Source organism: Adelges cooleyi, unplaced genomic scaffold (assembly GCF_023614345.1).
Source record: "Adelges cooleyi isolate 19-005CV unplaced genomic scaffold, UGA_ACOO_1.1 ACOO_flye_CR_arks_rails_tigmint_CR_PRNA_167, whole genome shotgun sequence".
NCBI lineage: Eukaryota > Metazoa > Arthropoda > Insecta > Hemiptera > Adelgidae > Adelges > Adelges cooleyi.
The window spans coordinates 1,487,952-1,509,817 of NW_026095824.1; the positions used below are offsets into that span (position 1 = coordinate 1,487,952).

At 31.0% G+C, this 21,866-nt stretch overlaps 2 protein-coding genes across 7 annotated transcripts; one reads left to right on the forward strand and one right to left on the reverse strand.

Moving 5' to 3' along the window:
- Positions 1-2,171: 2,171 nt before the first annotated feature.
- On the reverse strand, positions 2,172-8,452 carry LOC126832925 (pyruvate kinase-like). 5 transcript variants are annotated; one of them, XM_050563970.1, is made up of 10 exons: positions 7,574-7,768; positions 6,322-6,439; positions 6,029-6,252; positions 5,777-5,963; positions 4,674-4,883; positions 4,435-4,616; positions 4,124-4,369; positions 3,788-4,010; positions 3,495-3,719; positions 2,172-2,410 (listed from the first exon to the last, which is right to left on the reverse strand). In XM_050563970.1, the coding sequence occupies exons 1-9, from the start codon at positions 7,718-7,720 to the stop codon at positions 3,520-3,522; spliced, it is 1,737 nt and encodes a 578-aa protein (XP_050419927.1). In that variant the 5' UTR covers positions 7,721-7,768; the 3' UTR covers positions 2,172-2,410; positions 3,495-3,519. The 5 variants fall into 5 exon arrangements, with proteins under 5 accessions (XP_050419927.1, XP_050419929.1, XP_050419930.1 ...); XM_050563972.1 differs by having other exon boundaries at positions 3,563-3,719; positions 7,574-7,764; XM_050563973.1 differs by lacking the exons at positions 2,172-2,410; positions 7,574-7,768 and adding an exon at positions 8,087-8,452 and having other exon boundaries at positions 3,405-3,719.
- LOC126832929 (probable phosphoserine aminotransferase) lies at positions 8,298-21,410 on the forward strand. 2 transcript variants are annotated; one of them, XM_050563981.1, is made up of 9 exons: positions 8,298-8,584; positions 15,991-16,116; positions 16,248-16,375; positions 17,637-17,752; positions 17,824-17,985; positions 19,410-19,504; positions 20,265-20,434; positions 20,871-21,128; positions 21,200-21,410. In XM_050563981.1, the coding sequence occupies exons 2-9, from the start codon at positions 16,054-16,056 to the stop codon at positions 21,321-21,323; spliced, it is 1,116 nt and encodes a 371-aa protein (XP_050419938.1). In that variant the 5' UTR covers positions 8,298-8,584; positions 15,991-16,053; the 3' UTR covers positions 21,324-21,410. The 2 variants fall into 2 exon arrangements, with proteins under 2 accessions (XP_050419938.1, XP_050419936.1); XM_050563979.1 differs by having other exon boundaries at positions 8,299-8,567.
- Positions 21,411-21,866: the final 456 nt, after the last annotated feature.

Genomic DNA, 21,866 nt, shown 5'->3' on the forward strand with positions numbered 1-21,866 from the left:
GGTAAATCATCCTATTAAATGAAATAATTAAAATATATTCAAATAATGCCAATTTAACGTGAAATAATATATCATTAAAAAAAAAATATATAAAAAAACTAAAATAATTTTTATTCTATGTAGTGATCATAATTGTACAGCTTAAACAAAAAAATTTGAAATAATTAATGTCTTAATTATTTGTACATCAGTATCGTATGTGTGTGCACGTTAAGAAACTAAAGCGTTAAGAGAAGTCGGTTAAGACACTGTATAATGAAAAAAAAAACTGTCAATTTAAATTAGGGTTGAGTATAGAGATTAGATAGGCACTAATTATTAAAAAATACTTCATAAATAACAAAAAATGAACTTTTATGGTGTAAGTTTTCTGTTGGCCGCAGACAAATTAATCGGTGACGGCATAGGATAACAGTCTGTAACCAATGGTAACAATAATAACTACTTATTGTATTAATTAAAGACAGAGTAGATAGAAGTAGCAATCAATCTTCTAAACGGACACGCGTCGGTTATGATTTCACTATAGTATTGGCCTAAAACAAATAATTTACATATATATAAAATAAGTCAGTAAGTTATTTAATTGAAAATAAACAGTAGATATATACGTCAACAAATTTTTCAACAAAAAATATGAAATGTATCGTTATCACCACACACAGCGGTTTGAAAAAGATCTATACTCTACACATACAGTTGATTTAAAATTGAAACACTGGTTCAATATTATTACTTTTTTATAATACCAATTTGTTTTCACATATTAATCGTAATTAAAAACTAACTTTTATATTGTTACAATTATTTTATAATATTGTAAGTTATTGTCCATTTTAAGTGACTCTAAAACCTAAAAATAATTGTTTATAATACCAGTCACAACGAATTAACAATAATATATTCGAAAATCTATCTGAAACCCTTGGGCCTCAATTTGAAGCAATCACCTACCTTCTAAATTATATTATATTACAATCAGATTTATATAATTATTTATTAAAAAAATAGTTTATAAAATTCTTATCTTATTTGTCTAACTTTTCTATTTTAAATGTATAGTCTACTGTATTCAATTATGTATATCAACTATTTTAATGAAACCCTTACAATGGCCTTTGTTGCCAAAGGGTTTTACCCAATAATTAAAAAAAATATTGTATATTAAAATGTGCAATTGATAATAAAGAATATACTATAAAACGTAATTAATGAATTTAATATAATGTAATATTACATATTAAATTCATTATGCCCGGTGGTCAAGTATTCTTATCATGTATAGTCGAAGTAAAATACTTTCGTGGTATCACAATATCGGGTTAACTGTTGTATGATTCTTTAATTACTTTACGATGTCGGGTATGTTAAATTCGGGCTAACCGTCTAATCGTAGTAATTGTATATTCGAAGTAGATTATATTCGTGGCAAATGACTGATAAAGCAATGTCGGAGTAACTACGAGTCGTGGCATGCAACATTCGTGGTAACTGTAGCAACCCAAATTTCATGACAAAATTAACAGGTATGTTAGCAAATTGTGATAACGGCTGCCGGTTGTTAACTTTTAATGGGCTACCATATTGTAAGAAATTGATAACAAATGTTACCGACTACTGTCATACCGTTTTGTCATGCTAGTTATTACGATGAAATTCAAATTCGCCACATGATATACGACGAACCGTACCGCCATTTTTTGGCCAACTTATGTACAATCTACATTGTTAATTTAAGTGTACTGAATGTATTGGCAATGTTTCTATTATCATTATATTATATTTATAATTAATAAACGAGTGCTATTTCTTATACAATTAATTTATAATATAGCATCGTAATAAAATTAATAATTATTATTTGTGGTGACATAAACCGTGTCGGATGGATGATAACTGTCATCACTCATAGTCATAATTAAAAAGTTACGATAGCTAGCTATAATAAAACAGCTTTTAAAGAACATTTCGGATCCATAGTCTTGACTCTAAATTAAATATACTTATTCTTTACTTACCATGGTTTAGTACGACACACCTCACACAGGCGAATGAGAATGTAAAATGGAATAATAAAAAAAAGAAGAGGAAGAAATTAGTGGATTTTAGCCGTGTTGTTCGTACAATAAATAATGTACAATTAGGATTTTATAAAACATTAAACAAAATAATTATTACATTCCTAATTTTTTTTATTAAAAAAACAAAAATAATAAATAAAATGTATAACACTGTATACAGTATAATCTTGACATTACCATTATGTTAGGATAAGTGTTATAATGCACAATAAGAAATGGATTTAAATTTGGGATCTTCTAAACAGAACACCGATTAGTGTTTTATTTTAACATTTATTTATTTTTTATTGCGGTATAGCACTCAATTTTGGACAACTCATTCCACGTTACTGAAAAACAAAAAACAATAAGTACTTGTCGCTACTAAAATGACTACTAACACCACCTTTATTAATTTTTCACATTAGGTATGCTTGTTAGTAGTTTTATAGCATTAAACGTATTTAACAATTGTAAATACAGCAGTGTTTAAAAATGCATACATTTTCATACAAGCTCTTAACAATATCTAAGACTATAATATTTGACTCAATTCATAATGAGAATTATGAAAATTAATCACAAATGAATATGTTACTTTTTTTTCCCATAATGTTAGTAAAACTTGTACAATTAAGACAGTAAACAATAATAAAAAATACAAATTTAGCTTAACCAAGAGATCATAAAATAAATTAAAAATTCTAAACATTAATGAAGATGTAGAAGATCTAGTTAGTTGGTAGAGATTGACAACTAATACTTTTTTGTATTAGATATTTGACTAGTAACAAGTCGTGAAAGCAAATAATTTTAATGTGTTAAAATATATTGAATTGTAGTCACCAAATGACAGTTAGATTAAGCAAGCACTTGAATATTAATTAAAAGCTGTGTTAACACTAAAGAATTATAGTTTGCCAATTAAAAATTAAAATTAACGCTATTTTGTAATGTTTAACCATAGTATAGGTATTAAAATGATACATTAACCGAAATAATGTTGTGTAGACGACATTGTGAACAAATGACTAGTAAGATTTTTAAATAAAAACAATCTGGGCTAATATAATTGTGTCCATTAATTAAAGAAATGTTAGTAAATAGTTTAAATGGTGAAAAGTTATGAAAAGAAATTTAGCAGTTAGATTGCTGAAAAAATATAAATATACAAAGTATACTCATTGTTTAAAATTTGTAAATAATTATCTTTTACAGCGCACTTTCTTTGCACGTTCAACCGCAATAAAAACTAGAAATTGTTAACTTTATTTTCTCTGTTTAACAATAAATATGCGATTATCGAAATTGTTCACGTAGACGACATGACAGAACTGTTAGCGATTTAATTGAATACATTAATTTATTAATCTATCTTAGGAGGGTTTTATACCACAAATGCTAAGTAAAAAAAAACCACAATATGTTTAATACCTAGTGCCCAATTACATTCGTTAATTTATAATTTTATGAGGCAAAATTCTTCTTGATCGGGTACATACACAATGCGTAAAGTGTTGGTGTATCCGGATCCCTTCTTCCATCCAGTGACGATAACAACTGGATCTCCGGATTGAATGAAACCACGAGCCTTACCGAACTTGATCGCATGAACGACACGGTTGTCAATGTCCTTCAACCAGTCTGATGACGGTTGTTCTGTGGTAAAACATTAAGCAAATATTGACTTCCGTTTTGAGTTTTGACGTTTAGTTAAAAATGCTTACCATTGTAGTACAAAGGCAGAATACCACGGTAGATGTGACATTGACGAGCAACTTGAGCGTTCCTGGTCACAGCTACGATAGGACTACGAGGACGGTACTTGGAAAGAAGGTGAGCAGAGTTGCCCGACGTTGTAAGAACGATAATTGCAGCGGCCTTACATTTGTTAGCGGCATCCACGGCGGCGATAGCAGTAGTGTGAGAAGCGCCCAACGGTAAAACAACCTATGAAACAAATATATTTATACAAAATTAAAGAATAGAATGTCCTAAAATAATTAATAAAACTGTATTAAATAATACCAAACTTTGTTTAAGGCTAATAAAATAATACTTACAGCAGATGATAAATCGGAGTACAATTGTTTTTGCCAAACCGCAGTCTCAGCTTCCTTGCAGATAGTGGCCATTGTTCGAACGCATTCTAAAGGATATTCACCTTTAGCGGTTTCGCCAGATAACATGACACAATCGGCTCCATCCAAAATAGCATTGGCGACGTCAGATGATTCAGCCCTGGTTGCACGGGGTTTCTTGATCATAGATTCCAACATTTGAGTAGCGCAAATTGCTGGTTTACCGGCCTTTGAAAAGATGATTATTATTTTATAATACTGTCATTTTAGTAAAAAGTAGCAAAAACATATACTTTGTTGCAACGGGCGATCATAGCTTTTTGTGCAAGGAAGACTTTTTCTGGTGGGATTTCAATACCCAAATCACCTCTAGCGACCATGATACCATCAGACGCCTCAATGATTTCTTGCAAGTTCTTCATGCCTTGGTGGTTTTCGATTTTCGATATGATAAGGATATTTTTTCCTTTTTCACCTAAAAAGAAAACACACATTGTCAGTGCAGAGCTGTATTTATTTCATGAATATTTACCTAAAATTTCTCTGATTTCCTTAATAGCAGATGCTTCACGGATGAATGATGCAAAAATCATGTCCACGCCTTGTTCAACTCCAAACTGCAAATCGCTTTTATCTTTTTCGGATACAGCCGGAAGATCAACAGGAACACCGGGTAAGTTAACACCTTTGCGACTTCCCAATGATCCACCATTCTCAATTGTACAAACAACATAGTTGCTTCCTTAAAACATTTCAATCCATTATTACTTTATGAATAATATTGTAAGTGTTACTTGATACTTCTATTTAAAAGTGCATCTATGTATAATTATATTATATAATATAAATAAAAATAATGTCAACACTTTACTTTATTTTAATAATTTTTGGCTGCATTAGACCAGCTCATTAAAATTTAGTGTACAATTTCATATAAAATATTTGATTAGTAATAATAATAATTATTGGTAGCTAATAAGCAAACTTAATTAAATACAATAAAATTTAAAAAAGAAACCGTAATTAAAAAACCATTCAGCCTTTACCTTTTCAGCTTAACGATAAAGTTTCATTTTTTATTTGAAATACGTACAAACATTTTTTTTAATTTGAACTAGAAATTGCATTTCTAATACTCTTAATGTTAAACTAAACTGTCTATCTCGACTTTTAGTACTATAAATAAATGGTGTTATGCAGAGAGCATCCATCCCATAAAAACATAAAAAATGATATTTCAATACTACTTTATACAAAATGTCTCTTTGCACATTTTGCAAAATGCAATAATTTTTTAAAAAAAAACTTAATTAAATTAAGCGTGACCGGCATACATTTCTAGTCTGAATCACAGTATGACTAAATTTGACTGGGGTACATTCATACCTCACGTAACCAGTGATAGGTTAAACATTTTTTTTTTTAAAACATCAAATTATTCCCAAATCTGTCTAATTTATCTGACCCTGACTTAAAACCTACATGCTTAAAATGTAAAGAAAGCAAAATGACAAAAAATTAATGTCTCGGTAATTTTTTTTTTTTGAGTGTATAGTATTTGCATAAGAAATATTTTATAATCACAATATTAACAAATAGCATATTTTAAAGTTTAACACCAATTAATGAACTTACCAATTTGTTTCACAATCAAAGAAATAAGACCATCATCAACAAACACTCGGTTGCCTGGTTTTACTACTTTTGTGATATTAGGGTAATCTACATACACTTCAGTAGCGGTTCCGCGAGATTCAAAGTCTTTGTCGGTTGTCAGACGAATAGTGTCACCTTTCTTTAGTTCGATCTCAGCAGATCCACCCTAAATTTCGTACAAAAAAAATGAGTTCAGTGGAATGTTAACCAAAGCACTTTTTTACTACTTACGCCTTCCAACAATCCAGTTCTGATTTCAGGCCCTTTAGTATCCAAAGCAACAGCCAATGGACAGTAAATGCCAATCTTTTTACCGTAGTTTTCAGCGGCTTGTCTCAAGTTCTTAATAGTATTAGCGTGGTATTCATGAGATCCATGAGAGAAATTTAATCGACCAACATTCATGCCGGAGTCGATCATTTCTTCAAGTGTCTCCACGGCGACAGACGCTGGCCCTAAGAGATTACAGCCATTAAATTAGTAAGTAAATAAATAAATAGAAATTATAAAATAAAGAAACTCACCGATAGTGCAAATGATACCAGAGAGACGAACGAACTGAGCTTCGACATCGATATCGAGCGAGGACATATAATCTAAGTGAGTGGAAGTATTGTCATGTTGATATACTGCTTTAGACATCTGAAACATTGAATTTGAATAGCAATTTAACCTTATTTTATTTTTAATTAAATATACTATGCTTAATTTAGAAAAAATAAATGTTTATTCTGACTTTCTGCGGTTGATTTATGAGAGATAACCAAGTAGACTTCTTATGATTAGTATGGATTGTGTTTTTTATACTTAAAGAATTGCATAACTTTATTAAACTTTCTTTAGATTTAGTAACTTTAAATCCAATAGGACGAAAAAACATATTAAAATAATCAACTTGTGTTGCAAAAAATTCAAGCCTAAGTATTCCAGTATTGGCAAGCAACTCTTTTTTATTTTTAATAGATCAAGCAGGTAATGCAAGGAAAACTATTGAGAGCATGCCAAAATTTAAAGCATGGTTCAATGTACTAATTTAAAGAATTTTTTTCTATTCCAAGTTAACCAGTATTGCTTACAATTATATATATTATAATTTGATTGATAATTAGCAAATATTTTAAAATTTAGATTGACATCCTGTCCAATTAACATTTTTGGTTTTTTTAAAGATAACAGAAGAATAATTATTAGCCGTTGCAATAATAAGTTATAATTAAATTCATTATATTAAAATACAATAAAAATAAAATGCATGCACATCTATAATAATTAATGGATAAATAATTTTGAAAAGCTAAACAAAATAAATTAACTATAAAAAAAGTTTAATTTAAGGTCTGATGAATAGGTGAAGCCAATCATGTTTTTAAATAAAACCAACAGTATTAAAATTTTAATCAACTAGATAAAAAGTTATGAAGAATTAGACAAATAGTCTAAGCGATAAATAGTTATTTATTTTTAAATAGAGTTGTTTGATAGATTAATAAGCTTATTATTATATTTTTGTTTTCATTAAATTGCTTTTGAGATTACACATTATAGCTTATTGTATAATAATACTTTATTATGCAAAAAGAAATCCTATTTTCTTAAAACACGAGCAAAATAATTCATACGACTTTCAATAACAAGTATCGTGATACGAAGGTCAATCGTATACCTCGGTTCACCCTTGAACTGAAAAAAAGGCGAAATTTTTAAACAAAAACTATTAAAGCACTGCTTTCGTGTACAAAATATATAGAAATATGAAAGTTGTAAAGTTTTAAAAACCTCAGGCAGTGAAACCTTGCCAGGAAACTTGGGTTTACAACCAAATCTTTTAGAAAATGCCGACGACAACACAGCTGCCGATATTGGTTTTTGCTTATAACCATTTGCAACAGCCAGCCGAACCGTAGTAGACAGTAAGCGGAACATTTTGTAAAACAGACACAAAAATGTTACAAAAAAGAAAAACTGTAATGTCCCAAAAACATAATGAATCCAGCAACCGACATAGAGTCGAGGCACCTAATGAAAGTGGGCGTTTAAGCAAGTTTTGTAGACTAGATAAGATAATGACCGTTTAATATATGCCCATAGATTATCGAAAAACAAAAAGAACCAAAACTCTTTTTACAAAAAAAAAAAAGGTGTAAGGTGCACTATGCGGTTTCAAGGTTAGCGCAATGTCACGTTTTCACAGAAACACACACACACACACGTCGGTTTAGTCAAAAGTGCATGTCTAATGTACACCCTTTTTTCGAAAGAAATATAATATACACGGATATTTATACTCACGTTTGTTTGTTTTCGAACGAGGTTTGCGGGGAAATGTAGGTATTTTTTGTTTTAAACGTTTTCGGCTTTTTTTTTTTCACCAGAAACACAATCGACCGTACCGTATCGAACCGGAGGAGTGTGCCAGAGTTTTGGCTGACTGAGTGAATGTGGTAACGATATTATTATATTTTTCGACTTTTTTTTTTTTTTTCGCGTAGGTACGTTAGTATACGAAGTGGGGTGTTGAAGAAAATATTAAAGACGATCGCGGAGATAACCCGATGACGGCTGAAGGAAATATATATTTATATTACCAAGGTGAACCGTCAATAACGATCACAGTTCGTACGTCAATTACCGGCTTGTTTTACCGGTCGGATTACAATTAAGAATCGAATCGGCTACTATACGAAATAATTATCGGCAACACATTCATACACACGACCCCGTTTGTTCGCTGATAACACGCGGATATTGTCTGATAACGACTACGCACAAGGTAACGCTCTTCACAAGGTATAGTCTTTTAGAACTGTTGTTATAATCGTTTAATTAGTATATTATGACAAAATAACATAACACCAATTAGGTCACATACACATAGCTTTAGATTTTAACTGTATGATATCTTTTAAACTGCGTACTAAATGTTATAAACACTTACACTCTGTGTCGCTCGTGTAATATATTATTACTATACCATTTGGTCGGCGATTAGGCGCGCACACGTGTTTTGGAAATATTTTTGAAAAACAATCTCATTCACTAAATGCATAAACGAACGCCTGGTAGCATGGAAAAAAGATAAACGGTCCATTCAAATTTAATAAACCAATCATGGGTCATTATCCGATGTTTAAAAAAACGGCTATTAAAATTTAACGATCCATTAATTAAACCTATACAACGATTATAATGCAACCGGGCACTAAAAAAAACATTTTAAAATCTACAATAAGTATATTTTGGGGAATAACGTAGTTGTTTGTTTATTTTTAATTTAAACGCCACGTTTAGTAATTGGTACGGATCAAAATACACGGAATATTAACTCTTATATTAGTTAAGACGCTTTAAGTAGCACCAAATATCCGTAAAATTTGGATGGACAGCATAGAACGAAAACGATTATAGATATTTTGTTGGCTAGGTTCGATCGAAGAGGGTTGCATGTGATTTGTTTTAATCGTTCAAATAAACATTTATACAATTGTATGTAGTATAGAATTCAAAAAGACAATGTACCAAGGTCTGTTTTTTATATGTGCCTTGTCAATCGATAGACAGGTCACGTGTTCATTGAAAGAAACGTACCTTTAGTGCAGTTTTTTGTTGAGTGCCTTGATATTGTGTAATATCATTAGGTACCTACTTAAATATTTTATTCTAAGAATTTTTGGATAAAGCATACACTTTTCTTCCAGTTTAGCTGCAGATAGACTGCACCAAGGACGTATTATTATTATTAAAATGTTTGTGTACACAACACGAAAACATTTGTGAATTGTTGAAATAATTTATTTGATGAGCATTTATATCGTTCGGAAATCATAATAAGTTGTCTAAAGTTAAATAAGTTTACTCTATTTCCAATTTTTCGAGAATTTACATATATTTCAAGCTTTAACTTTGACACTTTAGTCATTACCGACACAAAAATAGTCTTGAGTTATTTTCACAAAAAAGTTTTTGTGAAAATAATTTAGTTTCAGTAATTTATTCTTGGTACTTTGTTCCGATTAACTTTGAGATTCACCAACGTTCACAACACTAGCTCAAGTTTTCCTTCCGATTGTTTAGAATAAATAACAATTCATATTAATTATTTCAGAGTAAGGTCCAAGAGAGTAGAATTGCCTTTTCTTGTTTTTCCAAGAGTTTAATTTTGCAGAAATAGTTGTTGTAAACCTAAAATGTCTGAAGAGAACGTTAGGTTAGGTTTTTTTAATAATATTTAAATTCGTGAAGCCTTCTATTAACATAACTAAAAGAAATAGGTACATGATATTGATAGTTAATGTTTGTTTTCAAATGTAACGACGCAGTTGTTTAGCCTTTATTGTACAAAAGCGTGTCTCCTTTCTAAATAAGAAATATTTTTTACTAAGGAACTGTGCAGTTTTAGCGTAAAAGAATATCTATACAAATTTAGAATAAAAACAGTATCTAAATTTTGAATTTTCGATTAAGGTCAACTATCTATTTATTAAGTACTTGAAGCCCGATTAAATGACCTAGAATTTTACAAATTTGCAGTTGTTTTTAAAAACACAAAATGCGTTAGCTGGTATTTTTTATTACTTTTATGTCTATGAAAGTTTAAAAATGTAAACGTATGTAGCAGATAAAATATATATTAGTTACAAGGCTACAAAACCAGCAATCCTTATTAAAACTTATCTTTTTTTTTTTGCTTCAAATTTGGCCAATTAGAATGATTAAAAATGTGCTTTATAGTTCATAACAATTATGTAATACAGTTTGAATAGGAATTGTAATTTTTAATTACTGTATACCAGCGGTAAGTTAATTTAGCTGATCAATTTATTTAATCATCATCGTCAAATCAATAACATGTTTAGGAGTTGTGTGTTGTATGAAGTTTAAAAACAACTTAAACGATTTGCTGAATTCAATACTGATGGTTTAAAATAGCGTTCAACCCTCGTCTACCATCGATTCCGTCATCATTAATTGTGGATTATTTTAGACAATAATAAACAATTATAACCACTTGCAGTTTGATGTAGATAGAATTTATTTTTGTTGATGTTAATTGTGCTAGTCAAATTGATATCAAGTTTTTTGTAAATTTGCCTTTATTTTTAGGTCAGTGATTATATTATTATGCACAATTAGACTCGCTTTATCTAATGTGACGATATTCACGTCAAGTGTTATAACATTGTGATCATCGTAAACACCATGATATTATTAATCTTCTTGAACTCGAAAACTACTATTTTATCCCTTACCTTTCACAACTAGTCACGGTACCATTTTTTTCAGAATGGAGCTAAGGGTAATTCAATTTTCACCTCCGTAGAGTTATGCCTATTGACAACACTCAAATGTCTGCACACACTTGAAGTATCTTCGGCGCTTATTCAAGTTTCTGTATTTTTTTTCGTATAGCGCTCGTTGTAATACTTGGTAATCCCAGAAATAAATTCGTTTAATGTCACTAGGATGAAACTTCGCCATTGTTAGTCGCCAATACAGTTCAATGACCATTCATTTCAATAAGCTTCTATTAAACTTGACCAATGCAATTCTATTTCCAATGGAGCTCTATCTGTGTAGTCATTACTCCGTAAAATTTAGCACACATGTGATCTCATTTGTCCAAGTGAGACCTACTCACATTCGCATAAAATAATATCACTTTCTTGTACGACCCTTTAAATTGTAATTAATATATATATATATTTATATATATATATATTTGTATCTATGTAAAATCATAAAACAAATGCTTAAAATATTTTAAAAACGAAGTTTTTATTTTGGAATTATCGAGAATTTGTAGTATAAGTGTAATAAAGTACACAATTTAAAACTGTTTTATAGCACTAATGTCAGGCTACAGGATTAAATGGAATCTACTTTTAAACTCGGTAGCCCCACCCGGGAATACTTTTTTTTTGTTATACTATTCATATGTCACGTATTACAATATGCAATGTTACGCATTGTTTTATCTTTTATATTGATTATTCATTAACCTACTGGCCACAACGTACATAATATATTTTAACGGGCGGAACTGACTGTTGTACGTATATATATATATATATATATAGCATTTTACATAGCTATTGTATAACTTAATGGTAAAAAAGTATAATGATGCAAAATCATAATCATAATTACTGTAATGGAACCGATTAAATGCACACCACGTGGCACGCGTATAATTTGTGGTATGACTTTTTTTTGTGTATTCAGTAAAAGTAATTTACCATAAAAATATAGAAACCACAATTTTGTAGATAATATTAATAGTATAGTGTTTTATTTGACGTTCGATATATTTTCATCGTCTATAGATTAACGTCGAATGTTAGAGATTGATTCTTTTTATTCGTATTAGGTGTACATTGTTTCCTTACTAAATGTTAAACCACATTGGAATAAAATGTGATAAGTCCCATAGTACAGTTTAAATTCCGATAACAGTATATTCTTATATTATATCGTACTATAACGTTGTACTTTGAAAGTTGTGACTATTTAAATCCTAAGTCTTGGTCTATTTAAAATTTTGAATGTATGAAGAATTAAAATAATATTAGTTTTAAAAAAAATAATTTAAAGATTGTTCTTTTAAACCAAACCTACAGTCGTAAGTCTTCTTTGTAGAAGTGTGTAGGCCACATCGACTTATATAGTCAAGCTGTTTTTAATTGTTTACCCTTTCAGTGCGGTGACGGAGGGTTATCCAAGTAAGCCTTTCTGACTATTGATTTTTAAAAGTAGTATTTTCAATAATTCAAAATTATTATTTATTTATTTACAATATGTATGTCGGGCTGCTTACAAAGGTTCTTTTTTAAAAACTTTTACGATTCATCTATTATTATTATGTTTATTTGAAATAAACGCGGGGATAGTATTTGCAATATAAATATAAATACTTTGTAATTGTACCCATAACAAGTCATAAATTTAATACAGGGATAGCAAACGTTACCAAGCCAAAATATACATTGTTTATAACAAAAATAAATATTTTCCTCTTAAAAAGAAAAACGTTTCAATATATATATATGTTTTTCATACGGTTTATTGATTTGTGTTTGTTCCTTAATTAAACGTGAATCAATAACGGCACCGATATAAAAAAAGTTTAAGTAAAACTTTTCAATGAAAGAAATCCATCCCCGAAGCGCTTAAACTTAATATACATCTAATGAGTGTATATAAAGTTAAGGCGCTGATTCGGCGAATTACGCATCCCTTATAAGTTCTATCCATAAAACCTACTTGTGGGAAACATGCTCGGATAGGACATAAATATTAAATCAAATAGCGTATCCGCGTTTATTAACTGTTACGATTATTAAAGGATTTTATCCGTTCGTATATTTTATCGATTTTCGTTTTTCCTACCCTGACAACTTTATGTATTGTGTGAGGGGTAATGGTGGATGAACAAAAAAAATCGATTTGTATTTCTTGTTTTGTTTTAGAAAAAGTTCCTATGACGTTTTAAAAATGTAGGGCATTTGAATGAGTTGGCAAGTTTTCGGGTAGATTTGCATTCCAACAATCGAGGCATCGAATAAATTGTTATAAATCGCCGAATTCGACGACGTGCTCTTTCGTCGTTTTCACACTTTAATTATACTCAGGGCACCCTTTTACTCTGCAACACATTTGGCTTATACCCAAAGATAAACGTGACGCTATCCAAAACTCAAACAAACTGTCTTCCGGAGTGCTTAGTCAATATGCACAGTGTTTAATGTTTATACAACAGAGTACCTATGTCAAATTGATTACATGATAAAATTGTCATTAGGCAGAGCAAGTCAAACAGTGAACGCAAAACTAAAGTATCATTTGCCATTTGTCACTTTTGCGTTGCCACATAGTAAAGTCGGCGAGTAATTTAGAATTCAGAGATAATTTTGGGATGGCAACCTTTTCTAATATGAGGGGAAAATGGCAATAGTTTACCTAATGTAGCGTTATAAATACTCTATATTGCTTGTAGTTTAAATAGGTCAGTTTACTTACACAACAATTTCAATTTAATCGTGTAACGTCTAATTACACGTTTGTATGTACATAAAATAACTACCTAACCGTTTTTAACAAACAATAAACTAAATTAATTAAAATATCTATGAAAATATTGTATTTTGGAAGTACATGAATAATGGAAAATATGTCTTATATTTTTGTACTTTTCGATATTTCTGTTCTACAACCGTTATGGACTGTCACCAAGGTTCGTGGCCTTTTAATTACTGAAAGCGACCTTAGGATTTTTCGTTAATGCCGCGTTAAGTGATATCATTAGCGAAATCACATAATTGTTGTTGTTATGGTTGCGGAACCCAGTACTTCAAGGGGTAAATATAATTTATTTAGTGATTCATACAAAATTACGGAATAAGTAATTAACGACCACTACGACGTGGAAAGTAAGTATATAATCGCACTAAATTGTTATAATTAATGAGTGTAATGTTTCAATTAGAGGTTTTCTACTGTAATAAGATAGGATCATCTAATTTGGAGTTTTAAAGAGTTAAGAGACTACTTGAAATAGTTACAGATAACATGAAAGTTACTAATAGTAAATAACATAAAAGTAGTGTTGAAGAAAATTATTATCGCACATAAGTCGAGACTTCAAACAATGCCATTTCGGGTAATTACATTCCAAAAGGCTTTTAGAGCATTGTATGTTTGAAATTATTTTTGTGCTCTGGCGAGAGTTTTGCAATAGGTATGCAGTGTATACAGTTAGTCACTGCAAAAAAAAAAAAACAGCCAAATCAGAAATAAAGTTTAGCTGCACGGTCATGTTACGTTGAATACAAATCCAAAGTATATTTTGGCTATGTAATAGTCACGTACACTTTAGTGAGTTTAGGCGAACATTTCGCTCGAAAAAGTGCACAATATGTAGAATAACCCTATTCATTTTAAATTGAATCATTATAGTTTCAGATAATGCGTTACTATTCTCTGAAATATTCCAACATTTGACAATGTATAAACAGTCTTCTTTCTTATATGTACGACTCAGGTTTCTTGTCCCGACGTGTCCTTTTTTAGAAATGTATTTTAATGTACATATATATATTTGTTTCTTACCAGTCAGTAGCTAATATTGAGATAAGAGATCTAGGATTGTCTGTTGACATACTACCCAATCGCGCACCTATGCTGTTTCATAGCAGTGGCGTGGTTTAATTTTGGGCGTACACTATTGTAGTTAAGACAACATATAAAATATTATGATGGACTGCAAAATATTTGATCTTTCTAAATTATCACAACGTTACACTGCCTGACAGACTATCTGTTAATTAAACGCCTGACGGGTCAACATTTACACTAGTAATAATTTTTAATTGTATCATAATTGTTACCGATTATAAGAGTTTATACGATTGTACAGAGTGATATTTTGTTTGGATATTTTAAATTATTTTGACTAAACAATTTTCTTTTGATATTCTTACAATCAAACACGTGCACCAGCTGCCATCTTGTTTTTTACTTTCTTTTAAACTTTTCCTTCTAGAAGCGAGTAACCGTGTTTGTCACAACTTTCCTAACTATAACAACCGTGTGGACGACGAGACACTGATTCGCCAACTAACCAATTGTACAAGTCATTTTATAACATATCGGTGGCTGAACGATGACGGGCAAGATCCTCTCAAGAAAGCTAGGCGCGTTATTACAGTTCCTGCTTACAAAAATAATCTTGTAAAACGTTAAAAAAAAACAACAATACACTCTCATGTTTAATAGTAAATCTGTGCTCGTGAACTGTTTTGATGGTATAAGTGAAAACTACAAACCTCTTACGTCGAAAGTAGTATTAGCCAAAAATGTGACGTTGACTTGTATGCTGATAGCCCGTTAAGTCGTATTCGTTGAAAAAACGCAGTTTTTGCTATATGTTGTGTTGTGTCCGTTAACCAAACCGATATTAAACAATTATATCATCCTGTATGCGCATATTAAATGTTGAACGAACGCGGCCAGTAGGATACGAATGCGATTTCAATGTTAATGTAGTTTAAACGCTGTGATTAATGGAGTAATATTTATCATACATCGTTGTAAGTGTACCTCGTGTTCCCTGCGACCGGTTTCATTTAGTTGGCGTACGCACTCGACACAGCGCACACGTTATGCCCTACTGAAATCGTTCACTCTGTTTATATTTTCAGCATAGCGATCCAGAAGATACCTACCTACCGGCAGAACGACAACTGCAAATAAAAATAAAAAAAATGGCTCAATCATCCAAGCAAGTGATCAATTTCGGCGCCGGGCCGGCAAAAATACCCAGACAGGTAAACGCGACATATTGAAAACAAAAAAATCATGGAATACCTACCTGTAGATTGTATTTATTTTACACGAGCGGTATTTATTAATAACAGTATTGTATGTATTTTTAAAATTTTTCTATTCAATTGCACAGGTTTTGGAACAAGCCAGAGACGAAATTTTGGACTGTGGTTGTGGTATCAGCGTGATGGAACTGAGTCACCGGTCGGCCGACTACGCGGCAATCAACGATCGAGCTATTGAATCAGTCAAAGAACTCCTGTAAGTATACATTTTTCTCTATACCTATAAATGCTAGTAAAATTATTTTGTACTGACATATTTGTAGACGAAAGGTGCCTGTATTATATAATTGTAATAGAATAATTAACTAATTGATTGAACGGTTAAATTAAAAACAAAAAATAAACTGTACAATCAAAAAGTAAATAAGAAAATAGGGTTAATGATATTTTTTTGGTTTTAAAATATATATGTCTGGTGCGGAAGGCAACGAAAAACCACCGCACCATAACCACTTCTCCAAGATGGCAACTCTTGTCTCTAGTAGAGCAAGAGTTGTCCAAACCCACCTAACAGGTCGTAGACTAAAAAAACAAATGTATATAGGCAGTACTTAAGGGTTAAGCGGAGTGATTGTAAACAATAAAACAAATATACATTAAAACTAAACTAAAATGTAAAAAAAAAAATAAAAATTTTAATAGTTGTAAGTATATTGCCATAATATTATTATTCAAATACTTAGCAGTGTATAAATTATAGAAAATTTGCAAGAAAATAATTCTGTTTACTTTTGGTAGTTGGTAGATACACTAAAGTCTAGTCTGTGTTTATTTTAAAATTTGTCTGGACGGTGAATGATGTAACAGGGCGTCGGTTATGGTGTAAGAAAAATTGCACTGTAATAGTCAAGTAATATAAAGAGATGATTAGAACACGGAACTTGTAAAACATATTAAATTGTTTTATTATATTTACTGTCTGGGTTAGTTTATAATTATATGTATCATCTCGGTATCTTTAAGATATTAGAATATATTATATGTCTAGTATGTGACTGTAATATTTGCATATCCTAAACTAAAGATAATCCAATATATATATATATATACTAAGTAGACAGTAGCATAATAGGTATAATGTATACGTGATACAGAAATAATGAAGCTTAATGCATATGAAAACAAGCCATTAGCGATGTAGAGGAATATTTAAGTATAAAAGAGCTAGAGTGAACTTAAAGTGAAGGCAAGGAAGAAGGTAGTCAAAATATGCAGTAAATATTTACATTTATATGTTTTAATATTGAACAACGGTTATAATAATATTGTGACGTTTGAGGTAAGTAGGTATTTAAACTTCAATAAAAGCTGTATTTTTATCTAAATTATGTCAGTAGGTGTACATAATTTTTCCTGTTTGTCGGCTATGAGGTTATTAAGTTTTTACGCTGTATTAGGTTAGGAGAAATATGCTTTTTTTTTTTACTAAATTTGAGATTAATCGTTTCAACTTACAGCGATGTTCCGAATAATTACAAGGTATTATTAATGCAAGGAGGCGGTACTGCTGCTTTTGCATCGGTTGCATTGAATTTGTTGCACAGAGGTGAAAAAGCAGACTATATATTGACAGGTAACGTTGTTGCGTTGGTTTGGTGGTGGTAGTTTTTGTTGGTTGTAACATTGTTTTCTGGTGTTTAATAGGCGTTTGGTCAACAAAAGCCGCCAAAGAAGCATCAAAATACTTAAAAATAAATTATGTGTATCCGAAACCAGAAAAATTCGAACGAATTCCAGATCAGTCGACGTGGAAGTTAGACCCGGATGCAGCGTACGTTTATTATTGTGACAATGAAACAGTAAACGGTTAGTATATTTGATAAAATTGCTAGGATCATTTTGATAAATAAAATGCAATAAAAGGTCGCTATTTCTTATAATATTTCTATAACTAATATTATAATGGCATGGTATATGCATACTGATACACACAGTTTAGATACACATTTGTATATTTTTTTAGCTCGTTAGATTAGATTGTAAATTGATTAAAACCAGACAATCATTATTATAACACAATTTTGCTTTAATTCTAGGTACGGAATTGTCTATTTTATGACCGCGCATCTTTTTAATCAGCTAACAATTAGTTTATGCTTATTATATATATATATATATATATATATATATAATTAAAAAGTTAAGTAGTTCATTTCCAGATATGCATGTTTATGTGTAATTTATTACTAAAACAAATTAGAATATATTTCAATAAATGTTTATTAGGATTTGATTCAGTATTTAATTATGTAATACTACGTATTTTTAAATTTTAATATTATCTTGAATGTAGTAATACATAATGTCTACACTAATATCTGTACGATATGGAGTATTTAATATTAAGTATCAGTATAAATTATGGTATAATGTTGATATATACATATTATAAAAAATAAAAAATTAATGTCACGCTACATTTTTTTATTGGAATCCAATATGTTAAGAGGTTATTCACGATAAATATTAGTATTTAGTTATAATTATTATTAATTTATTCTATTGGTGGTGCCACTATAATAAGTTCACTTCAACGTTATCGTTTGGGTATACTTAAAATTTTCTCATCTTTTCGAGATAAATACGATCTCAGTATTGATAATAACTTTTTTTTAATTGAGTATGGTTATTTTAATGTATTATTATATTTTTTTATCTAACGTTATCATTATTTACTTTGGTTTTTAAATATATTTAGTTATTAGTGGAATTAAAGATAATTAGGTTCTTATTGCTAAACTATGAGTGCAGTATTTTTGCCTGTATTTAATTTAATTTTAAGAGCTTTTTTTTTGCAACAGACACATTTAATTTCTTTAAGCATTGTTCAGAATTTAATCACCAGATATCTATAAGTAACATACATGTTGGCCGTTAAGTCCTAACTCCTAAGACTTATCAGTACTCGGTGGATCTAATTGAGGTTGAACATGTTAGAATTTTTGTGGTAACCGAACATATCATCCTATTCGTGGAATCTTGGAAGTATTGTGTTAAGGGATTAATAATACTTATTTTTAATGTCATCTATAATGATGGTAGTTGTTACTGAATGAAAATTTTGTGGACGAGCTATGGTCCTGAGTACAACTTATGTTCGTAACAGTTCTAGCTATGAATTCGTTCACAGTCCACTTATAAAATCTAGGGAATTTATTTTCAAAACATGTAAAAATACGCTTTACGATTTTGAGTGGAATTTATGTATTTATTAACTGTCATTTTTGTAGGTGTCGAGTTCCCTTTCATTCCTGAAACAAATGGCGTGCCGTTGGTGTGCGACATGTCATCAAACATGTTAACAAGGAACTTTGACGTCAGCAAGGTAAATACTGATTGCTAGAAATGACGGATTAAGTAGACCATCGGCCTATTGTCGATTATAATGGACTGCGCGTACTTAGGACGTCTCCAGCATACAAAGCGATTCGATCAGAATAATAAAATGGCGCTTAAGGAAAAATGATTTAAGGGAAAAAACAATATTAACAGTATAAACATACTTTCCCATACCAGTTTCCGATTTTTTTACGTGAACGACATTTTCGTTGGGCATAGGTTTTAAAGTTTTTTCATTTATAAGTCATTCGACAAGTATCGTGTTGTCTCGTAAACTTATAATAGTATTTGATCATTGGAATTCACGTCTTTATCCTTATCACAATCCTAACATTATTGTTGTTTCTAATTTTAAAATATATTCTAGTCCTTATTTTTTTGCATCTTTCCCTTTTGACAATAACCGTCTATTTACCATTATCATTATCATTCGTTATCATTATATCACGTATTCGCTATCATTATCGTTTATTTATCATTATCTTATAATCTTGGATAACCTACCTAATACCTATAAACTAGCATTCCCAGATAAAAAATTAACGAGCAAAAGAAAAATGTGGATACTATTTCAATAGTGTAGAAACGTATTAAATACATTATGAATTTTCGAATATCGTTACTGTAGAATTTCAAAAATATACTTTCGTACCTGTGTCAATTATGCTACCTATCAAATTGTTCTTGGCTACGATTCGGGGAAGATTTTAATGTTAAATTCCCATTTATTTACCTTATTTTTTCAGTTTGGCGTGGTGTTGGCGTGTGCGCAAAAGAACCTCGGACCCGCCGGAATTACTGTGCTAATAGTGCGTGAAGACCTTATTGGTAATCCCAGTCCCATTTGCCCAACTGTGATGGACTACACGTTGTTCGCTAACGACAATTCTCTGGTCAATACGCCGCCGACGTTTATGTGAGTACAACTGATAGTATTTGACAGTGAATAAGTCCATTATAATATATTGTTATATTAGTACCTTGGGTCTGAAACGATCAATATACCTACATATTTTGGTAGAAACGAGTTAGACCATGTAAAACACCATTTGTCCTATGTGAAAAATAGCACACGCTGGACAAAAATGAAAAAAAATAGTTTTTTTTTTTTTTAAATTGAACATAAAAACTTTAAAGGGCATTTGCCAAAAGGTACAAAAATGTGAGACGGCGAAAAATGTATGCCCATTGATAGTGTAATTATGGAAAAAAGTGCCCTCGTGAAAAACGGAAACTTGAAACAAAATATCTACTATGTATTTCTGACTTCGAATCCGGCTGTTCCATAGCCGAGACGGAGGAGTGAGTGTTGTATACATGTACATAAAACGCATATCTATGACATCTTACAGCGTTTACGTGTTCTCGCTGGTGTTGCAATGGGTCAAGAAACAAGGAGGCGTAGCCGGCATGGAACAGCAGTCCAAGGCAAAAAGCCAACTGTTGTACAACACCATTGCGGACTCGGACGGCTTCTATTCTTGCCCTGTTGACGATGGGTTCAGAAGCCGCATAACGGTGCCGTTCCGATTGTCCGCCGGACCCGAAGCCGACAAGCAGTTCCTAAAGGAATCCCAGGACTTGGGATTCCTGCAACTCAAAGGACACAGGTAAATCCGGAAGCGCGGTGGCTTTTGGTTAACTTTGTGGTGTTGACTAAATTGACTTAAATCTTTTGTAGGCTGGTAGGCGGCATTCGAGCGGCCATGTACAACGCGATTACGGTGGAAGAAGTGAAGGTGCTGGCCGACTTCATGACCAGCTTCCAGGAACGAAACCCGCAGTTCCGGTTAACGCAAAAATAAATTATACGTTTAAATTGATCAAAACAAAAAAAAAACACTGAACATAAAAAAGAAAACATTCCAATAAATTGAACACGCGTTGTTTGTTCTGTTTGAATGACATTTTTCTACCAATTTTCCTCCGAGTTAGGTATTTTTTTTTTTTTTTTTGTGAAAAATATATAATAGGAAATTAATATCTCACGTCATGCGACCGATTGTGTATTGCAGGAAAAGTTTCGTAGGTACTCGATATATTTTGCAGGAAAAAAACTAGAGTAATAATATATACTTTTTCTGTGGGCGCGTGTGTGTGTTGAGAATAATGCAAATACAAATTGTTTTTTTTTTTTTTTTTATTGACTGACGGCGAACAAATACAACGGTTTTGCTGAACGGAGATGATGAAAATATGCGCGGGTGGGGCGGAGGAGCTCGTGCAAGAGCTTTTAGCGAAATAAGATATTTTATTATTTCCGTGTAGGTCAAGGGAATAAATCAGCGCCATGGACGGGTGGTAGCGCTTAGATAACAGAATAAATTAGTGTTGACTGTTATTGAAAA